Raw genomic sequence first — 12008 nt, 5'->3', positions numbered from 1 at the left:
GGTTCTAGTTTTCTGTTTATACATACCAGCTCTGAACCTAATTGGTGCCATTTAGTGCCACTGGAATGCAGCTAACAATAAAAAGCTAAAAGTTATTTATTGCAATTCTATTGATAAAGAGGATCTGTCTATATGGATTAAACCATACCTGGTTTTTGGTAGATACTCATACACATACATACACACATGTGGGTGAGCGTGTATAGATATAGTATGTGCATACATGTATACACAACATAGAGACACAATGTTACAGAAAGCAGGTCCTCATTTTTTAACCAGGTATAGTTGCACAAGATCAATCCCAATACATATTATAATGAAGCTGTTACGAACCACAGTACCATCACTATAAATTCCACATTTTTTGGTGAAGGATTTTTATTCAGGGTAAATTTAAAAGTCAATGTCCTTTACTAGGACTGAAGGGTTAGGATTGGAGCAGCTTTCTGATATCACTTGTTATTTAGCTTTTACACAGAACATCTTTACTTACAGTCTTGCAATAAGCTCTGTGCAGAACTTTGAGTAATCCACTACTGAGCTAAATGTTAGACTCCAGCCTAATGCACTTCTCAAGGGAATACATTAATTCAGAAGCAAACACAGTACTATTACACGCTGTGCATTTGACTTACCTTTACAGTGCAGTAAAAAATGCCTATTCATGGGGCTAAACTTTGCACTGAAGTATGTGCACTGGTCTTTCAAGAAGTTGCATGAGAGACACTGACGATTCAATGATCCCACTGTTGATACACTGGGGAAAAAATTGGTCAGAAACATTTTCCATTGGAATAAAATACACTAAACCAAGAATTAGCTCATCAGAGTGATAAAATATGTTTCAGTCCCTAAACTTGCCAAAATATTACTGTCTTATTTTGTGCCTGATGCAAACTGTTTTCAGGTGACTCAGTGGACTACTGTTCTCTAAACTGGGCAATGTGGACAGGATCCAAAACCTGCCCAAAGCAGGACTGGAGTTCCAATAACTAGCAGTGCTGCGGGGTAACAATGTTAGTAGGACACCATGAAAAGCCTCATTAATTTCAGATTTAAGCACTGAGGTTTGTGTAAGAAGGAGGTGCTTTGCCCACACACTTTAAATTAATGATTAGACCCCAAAAATGCTATTTTTATTTAGAAGATTTTCACTACTTTTAAAAATAGAGTCATATTACATGCTTGCATTTAGGTTTAGCTTTTTAGATGCTTATAAAGGACTAGTGAAGATATAAGTGGTAAAAAAATTTTGTGTTAAAATCTTTTCGTTTTTTGAAAAAATGTAAAATATCATCAGCATTTTTAGTTGTGAAAAACCGTGATTCTTTCCTTGTTACAGCTCAAGTGTACTAATTTAATTTTTACATAATATAAATGATTACTCAAGCCCCAAACCAGCAATTAAGCTCACAGAACGTCATCATAGCACTTATGGCTTGGGATGAAGAAGCTGTTAACACAGCCCCATGTACTTCTTACCTATGTAGCTGTCTTCCTCTTGGGGATTCTTCAGTGCTTAAGAAATAACTGTGCCCAAAAGATGAACAAAGTTAAACTCAGTTTGGTAAACTGTCTGATTTGGGTGGTGTTTAGAGAAGTGAGAGACATCATAAATAATTAAGATTAAAAATTCCCAAATATACATGAAGTTTAAATACTTATATATAAACCTAAACTCCATGATTAAACTTAAACTTAAACTTAGTATACAGAGTAGTTACTTCAGATGCTATATGATTTCATATTAAAACAGTGATGAACACAGTATTTCATGGTTTCTGTTTAATTCCTGTAATGCCCAGGAGCTCCAGCAGCAATCAGGACCCCTTTCCGCATATTACAAATACAGAAGAGAAAGTTTCTCCTTCACTCCAAGAGTTTGTAACATAAATCCAAGGAGTAGAAAAAGGTCACAATGAAATTATATCATAAATTACAATAGGCTTTATGATACCCGAAAGCCTTTTTCAGCTGTAGAATGACTTTTTCTTCTATCTAGAGACAGAAGCGGGCACCCTAGGCAACGGTTTACACACAAGGTTGCATGGGTGGAAAGAGTCTTAGCAGAGCTGCTGCAAGAATATCAAGACAAGTCCCTGGTGTGTCCCAGATAAGATCCTCACAAAGTTTCTGCTTGAGAGGCAGAAGGAGGGTAAGGAAGTTCTCTCCAGTGGCTGAGACAACCCACACGCAGTCTGCCACCTCTCTGCATTCAGACCTCATTTTTTCATCTGAACCTTGGAGAAGTATGAAGAAATTCTCCACGGATATATTTTCAAAACACACGGAAGGATTGGTCAGAAAGGGTGTTTCTCCAGTACCAGTGGAGATGATAGGCATTGTTGCAGCCTCAAAAAGGTCCTTGCTGAAATATCATTTATTTTAATAAACAGACACATCTGTTTATTTTTTGCCATGTGCAGATATACATGAAGACTAACCAAGATCCACTGAAGTTATGTGGAGCCTTCAGATGTTTTGTGTCAGTACTTTACTGCTCCCAAAAATGACCAAGTATGTGCTGCATTTCCTTCCCACTGTAGTGCTAAGATGGGCTTTGAAAATATTTCTGTCTGAGTGACCTGGGTGAAAATCAGGGGTTTGGATAATCGCTCTACATAATTTGAATTTATGTGGTTGAATCAGATCCCCAAACAAAGTCCAGAGATCTCATGCAGTAACCAAGCAAGCAAGAAAACTGAAGATTTGGGGATTTTATCAAGTAAAAATTCACTATGATTTCTTTTCTGGAAACCAGGAAAGGGCCACCAAAATGTTATTACTGCTGTATTGTGTGTTGATTTCTTTTATTTAAAAAATACAGTGACTCAACTGATGTCATGGTATGCTCCTTTTCCCTCTGCATAAAAGCACACACAGTAATACACTGGCAGATAAATTGTCTGACAACTGCATTTTATGTGTTTGGTAATGCTCAAAAATGAAAGAAATATTGTTACTTAATTTTAAATACACTATTTCCAGTTAAATGGTTTCCACCTTAATAACTGAAATATTTTCATAAACAAACAAAGAGAATAGTGCTTACATCTTTTGAGTATTTTCATCATATGCCAGGATTTTGATAACTTCCCAGTTTCCTGATGTCAGGTGTCTCACACTGATTTGTTCACTTTTAGCCTGGAGAGAGATGGAAAATATTAACTTTCACCTTACTTGTTACATTTTTCTTTGCCTAGCAGGATTGTCTGCATGTCATTACTGATTACTTCTTTTTAAACTATAATGTGCAACATAACATCTTTAAATCACAAACCTCACATTTTGACAGGCCTGAACTTCAAGTATCCCTGCCCTCCCATATATAAACTTTTCAAAGTCATTAAAATCATCTCAGTTTCCATCACAATTTTTTTCCAGTTGCCCACATGCCAACAGACAATACAAGTCCTATACATCAAGTTTTGTTTCTCTTAGTGTTTCTTTTCCTTTAGAGGGGCACAGCAGGGGAATCTAACTCAGACCCCTGTAACCAAAACCCTGCACCAGAGTGTGCTCACCAAGCTTTCATGTTCATCACGTTTATACTGAGCCAAGATTACCGCAAAGATGCCGCGCCAAGCAGAACACCAACACCACCCTCATCCAATGAGGCAGGCAAACCTGTACGAGAAATGCACTGCACAAACTCAGACACAGAAGTTCACAGGATCTAAACCTAGTTAAAGCCCCTGCTCCACCATGCACGCTGGAGAAGCATCTTTTTATCCAGGGTCTATAAGGAGAGTCTAAAAGCAGCCTCCAAATTTTGGCAACTGAACTAAATGCTTACAAGTTGGGGAGCACCCTTTGCTCCCTCTCATAAATTGTTTCTATCCCAGCGTGAGCCTAGGAAAGTAACTGCTACAAGGGGAAATTCAAAACATCTCTCAAAGAAAGTGATGGCAGTTTTCTCAGTCAATGCACCAGGAACTGGATTGGGAAATATCAGGATGCAATGCGTATCTGCCTTGAGGTAAAACCAAACTCTTTGGCTGGAGGCTGCAGCAGACTCCTCATCAGACACAGGTTAAAAACAATGAAACCTGAAGAGTGAGAAGCTCATTTGAGAGTGCTTCCTAGTGCAAAAGGTAAAATTCTTGCTTAGGCTTCAGAAGATTAAAACTTCCAACTATGAACATACTTGGAGAGTGTTTTTTCTGTACTAGGGCTATGATGCTTGGCCTGGATATAAAAATTCCTAGCTTTCAAATTCAAGACAAAAGTTGTAAAGAAAAGAAGTGATACTTCAGCTTGTACTTCAGCTTTTGTGGGTGAAACTGAGCAGCTGGAGTTACAAAGGAGGTCAGAGGGAGGATTTAATGGTGCTTTCTGGGCTTGCGCCCTGTGAATCCAGAGCACCAGTCCATACCTAATCACAGTGGCCTCACTGGTTATGTGGCCTACGAGAAGTCATAAAGGCAAAGAGGGGGTTTTTTTAATCCCTGTATTTTTGAACCATACCTTGTAAACTCTGAGCTCTACATCAACAGCAGCAATAACTAGAAAGCAGAAAATGCTCAAGGACATCTATGACATGTCTGCAAATGGCAAGGCAGAAACAAGTCCCTTAGAACCAATCTGTTTTCTAACAGATCCACAAAGAAAGAATGATGTAGTAACTCTATGACAAGCCTTGCAAGTACCAACTGAAATCAGGACGTTGTGCTAGGTGCTGTACATATGTTTATGATGATGGTTCCCTTGTTCAGGAAGGTTCTCATATTCAGTGCTGTCTCCAGGAATGATTAAAATATAAATCAGTGATTTACTATAAGTGAGTATTTCTTCTCTAGAGAAAAAGAAGCTGCAACTATTGAAAGAGATATTTAAATATTGAGATCACAGAATCTAACAAGAAACAGCAATAAAAAGCCCAGCCAACTGTTAATAAACATGGTTATTCTTCAAGGTTACAGTCATAATACATAATTTATGAAGCTTGCAGGAAGTTCTTGCCTTGATCCATTAAAGTTACTTTATAATTCTTATTTTGTGGATGGAAAAAAGAGACTTTCTAGAGTTGCAAAACCCCAAGTAAGAAATTTCTAGATATATAACACGATTCAATCCCATTTTGAGATTAGTTTCTTTTAAATATTTCAGAAGTTACTAAAAGCATTTGAAAACAATAAACCACAGATGTAGCCCTCTACATTCAGACAGTAAATAATATATGACAGTAACCTTTTAAACAGTAACCTCCTCTTGCAAGAAGATTTAATTAGCTGCTTCTGCTAACCTGCTTTGATTATATCATTGACACATGCTTTTCTAAACTACAATCAAAGAAATGCAGCCCAAGAAAGACCATCATTTGTCAGCACTGGTTGTAAGATTGACAAATAAGCCTCAGTGATTAATTTAATCTAAAGCAAGTCATTAAAATTTACTTCTTTGTCACTGTACGTTCATGTTGGTTCTGTGTTTTAACTTCCCTGCACTTGGAGGCTGATTTCTGTTAATGAGCTGATATCTGTACTGAGTAGTACAGAGAAGTAACGAGAATCTGAATGCCAAATTGCAACGTTATCTGGGCTCCACCACGAGCTGTGGATCATCTGGGTACCTGTGACCTGCCAGCTGCTTTAAATTCTGCAGGGCACCTGTTATGCTGCTGTGGCTCTCACAAGGTGTGACAAACATCTGATGTGACAAAAGACTTTATGTGCAACGGTTAATATAATTTTTATGTCTCCATGTTTGCTTTAGAAATAATGGACAATCAGATTAATGCAGTGTGTAAAACACATCATATAAACACATTTCCTGTCCTTTATTGCTCTGTATCAGCTCCATTACCACACAGAATGTTGCTTATTGATGAATAATGGTTAATACATGGGATATCACATTTCCTCTTCTTCTCAGGAGCAGCTATATACTTAAAGCCAAATTTGTCATTGCTGATACCATTCAGACTTGTTTATTCATGGTGATGGCAGTCAAAATAGAAGTATTTTTTATTTTTGGAGCTGTACAGTACCCAGGGCTCTAATTCTGTCTAAAATGGATAGAATACTAAACTCTTAATCATAAGCTTGACTTTAAACATTATTCCAGTGGGATTAAAACATGTATTTACAAGTAGGTATATATTTAATTATCTTATTGAATAGGAGTGGGCTTCATCTTCTGCTTAAATATGTTCCTGAATTAGGATCAAGTTTCCTGGGCTCTTTAGTAGTGAAAAATGTCAGAGTCTACAGGTTGAAGGCAAATTTGTAGGCAAGATTGTATCTGTAACATCCTTGGGAATGCTCCAAGTTAATTTTCAGGTCTACATCATTATTATTTCATGTATTTTAAAGATACTTACTCATATTGGGAAAGAAACCAAAATAAGACTTGATTGACTAAATGGTTTTGTTCCAGTGTGAATTTTTGTGTGGTTACTGTATTAATACACCTTTACCAGATCATCACCTGAGTTACTATTTTCTTTAGAAGATAGAATTTGACATGTCTTTGATCCCTTTTTTCTTGTATGATTCTTTTTTGATATATTTACTCTAGTGAATGAGTATCTTGTTCTTGCTTCTTCAGGTTAAATTTTCATTAAAGTTCTTTTGCTCTTTTTCTGTGTGCAGTACACTGTGAACATATTTCAGACTTAATAATGTTCATACCAGAACACAGTCATAAAGGGAGGTAGTAGAGTTGCCTGGTGCCAAGTCTGCTATTTTTGATGTTTTGGGTACCTTGATAATCCCTCCTATGTCACATGGCTCTGCTAAAGTACCTGGATGAATGCTCTGCTGATTTAAATAGATGCCTTGGAGTGTTCCGTTCCAGGGCATAATTTCCTTTATTAGTTCATCACAACTTCATACTGATGACCTTCAAAGTCATAGTGCAAATTTATTGTCTTTCAGATTCTTCTTTGGAAAAAGCAATGACCCTGGGAAATGGAAGCCACTGGAAAATGTTGCAAACGGTAATAAAAGAGTCCTAATTTTCACAAAATTTTAAGTTTGGGGTATTGTCTCCCTTTACTGTTGTGTGTAAGACCAGAATTATGAATATTCTGAATTGACATTCAAAATCATACTTATTCATATATAGTGTATATAAAGAGGGTAAAATGAGCATTTCTGCAGGTCTCTTGAATTTCTGTGGCTATAAAACATTATTATTGACAGAAGGGTTTAACAAGAAAACATCTCTGATTGTCTACAGAGGTGCAAACAAAATATGAAATCTTCCAGACAAAGTACTTTGGAATTACCTTTCATTTACAGCCCTTATCTGCCACCACAGCAGAGGTCTAAGAAAAAAGAGAGCGCTCCACTTATTCTGCAAGAAGTTATAAATATGTCCCTCTGCACCAAATGACAACCCGGACAGGACAAATGACCACAACACAAGTGTTCAAACTCTACTGAAATGCAAGCCTTTGCTTGGGTCATATGTCCTCAGTAAAAATCCTAGATGACCACTAGGATATTAAAAATAGCCTGAACCAAACCCTTACCTGAACAATAAACATGGCTATGTGGTGAAATTCGCCCCGGCCTCCCTGCTTCACTGGGACGGTCATGAAGAACTTACTGCCATCCTTGGAGAAAACTGGTTCTTCGTTCTATAAATGTAAGATTCTGTTAGTTTGTCACACTTTCCATTAAACCTCTTAACAAAAACATCAGCTTAGGTTTTTGTCTCCTTGGTTTTGGTAGTTGCTGTGCTCATAAGACAACTGGGGAAAAATCCTTAGATTTTAAATATATTCTGCTAAACCTAACAAAAATGTGGTGGCTAAAGGTAAATGTAGTTCATGTCAGTAGTTACCATTGTGCAATCCTGTCCTAAAGCATGGGTTACAGTCCTTGCAAACCTCTCCCTCCCAATGAAAGGTCTGGTAGTCTGATACCTAATGGAGTAGGACTTTCCAGGATACATTCCTTTACAGACATACAATGAATGACCGAGATTAAGTCCTACTAGTGATGAGGAGAACAAATGTTTCCATGGTCTGGACTCAGCAAAACTTTATTAAGTACACGCTTAACACTCATTGATTTTTATAAAGTTCTATGGAAAAAATAAGCACATTGAAGTGATATTCTGAACCACAGTCTTGCCATAAACTGTGGCCTGATGCGATACCATCTCTCCATGTCTAACTTTACGCAGATATATTAAAGGAAAACGGCTTGCTATAAAAGCATAGGTTTTTAAAAATTATTTCTCATTTGCACATCGCAAAATGAAGCCTGAAATGTATTTTAAATATAATGTGTTTCATCCAATTATTGGATAGCTCTTCTGAAGCTATGAAAAATGGAATAATTTGCTGACATATTAGTTCAACATATTGTTCTGAGTATGAATTTAGAAATATTCTTACGCATTCCAATTATAGCCTGTATGACCTCTAATCTTTGAACTCCTTTGGGTTTAATTTGGTGAGGTTATTTTTTAATCAGAAAAAATCAGCACAGTATATAGGACATGCTTGGAATGGGATTGGTCTAATCTATCTTTAACCATTCAACAGTTAGTTAATCAGCTGGTCATCTAAGTGCTTACTTAACTGAATGCAGAGATTGGAAAGGGAAGGGAACATTGCCTCTGAAACCCAGACAGGTGTCTCAGTTCAAAGGGCTGAATTGCTCGCTGGAAGCATGTATCTCCTTCCACCACTGACGCAGTCAGCTAGATAGTGAAATGTCCTCTCTGTGATGCTAAGTGACAGGATTCCCACTACCAGAGAAACAAGCTGCCATCTGAAGGTTTACACAGACACTGCTATAATTCTCAGCTGTTAAATTAATTTAGGATCTTAAAAAGTATTCAATTTCAAAAGGAATGGATTTTACTAGCTTATAAATTAACATATAATTAAATAAAAATGACAACAATGCAATTACACATCATACAGCCAGCAACAGCATTTTTACTATACCTGTTTAGGAAGCCACAGGTCTGACTGCATTTCATATTTCTAAAAAAGAAAAAAATTGCATTTATGGAGTAGCTATAGACCAAAAATATTTCCCATATTCAGCAAAAGGTCTCTAGCTATTTTGTGGTTTTTTCTACTATGTTACAATCTTCACATCTCTTCATGGGCACTTACATTGAAACAAAGGATAATTTAATTACAAAGCCAGCTGCTTTATTCAGAGTTTTGGTAGAATGCCACAGGGGACCTAAGAATGCCTTTTTCAGTCCTTTCTGATTAGCTATCAAGAAGCTTTACACAGGCAATTCTACTTGTTTTTTACCTCTGACAACTGGATATTTTAGGTCCTTCATCAACACTGGGCAAACAGCCAGCATCAAGCCCAAAGTGTGAGACCTTTTCAAATCACAATCCCTTGCTTTAATGAGTTGTAGTGTGGCATAAGTGAAGAGAAAAAAAAAAAAAAGCAAATGATTGGTTTTTATTGGTCACACTCATACTTCACAACATGCCATCTAAAAAAAACCCCAAATACCATGCACACGTTGTGGAAAAAAATATAGAGTATACATCAACTGTTGTAAATTGTCACAGTCACACTGAAGTCATGAAAATTTTTTAGCTATAGAAGAATCTGTATGGCCTGAAAAATGAAAAATCTGTTGGTACTATAGCAGCTGCTTTTATACAGTACTTTTTGAAATTGAGAACACGTGCAAAATGTTAAAAAAAAATTGGAAAAAAAAAAGGTTTACAGTTGAATTTAAATGGTGTGATACAATGTTAGATCCTCACAATATGGCCTTTCCTCATCCATTACTGAATTCAAGAGCATCACCTTATCCCAGCAGATGCAGCGTAGGAACTGTCCGGGGTTACAAGCACGAGCCCTGTCTGAGCTGTGCGCAGTACGGTGATACTGCATCGCTATCCTTCCTCACCCACCGACAAGGTCCTTTGCTGCACTTTATTTCTCCTGGAGTGGGACTTCTCAATGTCTCTTACATTATGTCCTGGATTACAGCTCCCTGGATACCTACTTCAGACAAGTCCAATTGACCTTGGAGGACACAAGGCTTTCCTTTCAGAAGCGACTACTCACAGCAGTTCATGACCGACTTTCTTAATAAAAGGGCACAGAGCTTGCAAGAACCAGGTAAAAAGCAATCCAATCAACAAATCTCCGTGTTCGCAATCTTAATCCATAGTTTGGGGATTTATTTGCAATTTTGGAGTCAGGAAAAGCAACCTGCACTATGTAGCAAAAGAAGCAGACAAACTCTGAAATAATCCCTAACACTTTAACATGACTGACTTCAGCAGCAGACACTGATGGGAACCTTTTGACTCAGAGGCTAAACTTAGACCTACATTAATCACTCATAATCATTTACACTGCCAAATTACACCTTCTACTTCGGAGCATCTGTTGGTACTGATATTAGCATGTATAGAAAATATTTATACTTTTAGCTGGTTCTGGGAAGAGACAGTGACTCAGAATGGGAAAGTGGCCAACTGCATTCAAGATGCAAGATTGACTGTGAAAATGGAAAGATGTAATGTCGGAGGGTCAGAAGTCAAAGTCTGGATCAAGGGGTGGGATGTGGCTGGATTTAAACAGAAAAACATATTTCAGCTTGGCTTACACTCAAAATGAAATATCCTTGTTGCCTTTTCTAAAGTTATTTAATTCTGCTAGTGAATTTGCAGGAATTATCAGAGTTTTACACCTTTTCCTTAAACATATGTAAGCTGTGAGAGTCAGAAAGATCTGAAATGAAACTCTGTAGGGGGACAGAGGAGAAACCAGGCAGCTCAAAATATCTGACAGAAGACGAGCTTGTCACTGCACTAGCTATATCCAAAGTACATGATGTTCAGCAACTGCAGTTTCCACTGAAGTTAATGAATGAACAAAGCTCAGTAATTCTGAAAATGTCACTCAAAGTTGCTAATTGCATGAAATCATTTCACCAGATTTGGAATTTTCTCACATTTATCTCCTCCCTGTTGACTAATTATATTCAGCTTGCAACTACCGTATCTGCGAACTGATTTCCAAAAATCTTTTTCTGAATATGAAATCAAAAAGCAGGAAGAAACCTTGAAAAGAGAGCTCAGGAAAAAAATCTGACTTACCCTGCTGCAAGCGCCAGTTGTGGTTTCACAAACTGTAAGGATGGAGATATTCTGAGGTCTGTTTAACCATCTCACCACAGCCTTGGTGTTGCTTATCCATTTCACCATGGTGATGTAATATTCCCTAAGTAAACATTTGAAAACACAATGTTGATACCATTCCTATTTCAGATTAGACTTTTTTTAAAAAAAAGTATGTACAGTTCATCAAATGCTGGATTAGTACTGCAGGACAGTATCAGTACTGAGGGGTGGAGAGAATAACCCCAACTGCCCAGCATCTGTGTTCCTACAGGTGGGAAGGCTCAGTCCTAGTGCACTGTTTCCCTGGGAAATTTGTACTCCGTTAGCACCTCCTCCTCAGTCATTTGTAATTTATAAACTTTAGCAACTGCAAAACATTTACTTGTGAAATATGTTTGCGAATACACATGAACCACGTACTTTAAAAACGAACACTAAATTCCCACAGAAGCCGGTATATCCACATATCAAATACCTTCTGAAGACACACATTTTTGCAAAAGAATCCAGCCCTACTGCCAAACAAAATAAAAGTAGTGTTAGAGGGCAGACGAGACCGTTTTAAAATGTCACTTGTTATAAAATAACAAGTATTTCATGATGGGAGTTCTGCATAAAGGGAAGTCACACTCAGCATCAGTGAGTGTCAGCTTCCATTTTAAAAATAGCTCATAATATCGGACAAATTGTCTGTCCCTCAACAACCCTGGCTGAGCAAGGGAGGCTTCCTAGGCACAGACTCATGGTATGGAGTATCTGCCTCCCTCCTCCCAAAATCCTGCTAGGCTGTCAGACTGGGGATGTTATAGAGGAAGACCTGTTGCAGCTTGTCGTCCCAGCCAGGCTATTTGCTTCCCTTATGTACTCGTGGCAGCTGGCAGCTTTCACAGTCCAGCTGAGTTATGTGCAACAGTGGAGCGAACTTGTCTGG

At 37.7% G+C, this 12008-nt stretch overlaps 1 protein-coding gene across 3 annotated transcripts in view; it reads right to left on the bottom strand.

Moving 5' to 3' along the window:
* Positions 1–12008, bottom strand: part of DPP10 (dipeptidyl peptidase like 10) — a 235618-nt gene that overhangs the window by 25466 nt on the left and 198144 nt on the right. For 2 of the 3 annotated variants that reach the window (XM_059820054.1, XM_059820056.1), the window contains 6 exons: positions 11054–11177; positions 8912–8950; positions 7481–7588; positions 3056–3147; positions 1486–1533; positions 639–760 (listed from right to left, as the gene is read on the bottom strand). In XM_059820054.1, the coding sequence (XP_059676037.1) occupies positions 639–760; positions 1486–1533; positions 3056–3147; positions 7481–7588; positions 8912–8950; positions 11054–11177 (533 nt within the window). The remainder of the gene's footprint in view (positions 1–638; positions 761–1485; positions 1534–3055; positions 3148–7480; positions 7589–8911; positions 8951–11053; positions 11178–12008) is intronic. The other variant, XM_059820055.1, reaches the window with a different exon arrangement.

Source organism: Gavia stellata, chromosome 8 (assembly GCF_030936135.1).
Source record: "Gavia stellata isolate bGavSte3 chromosome 8, bGavSte3.hap2, whole genome shotgun sequence".
Classification (NCBI taxonomy): Eukaryota; Metazoa; Chordata; class Aves; order Gaviiformes; family Gaviidae; genus Gavia; species Gavia stellata.
The sequence above is the reverse complement of the archived record's forward strand: the minus strand, read 5'-3'. Positions and strand labels throughout refer to the sequence as shown.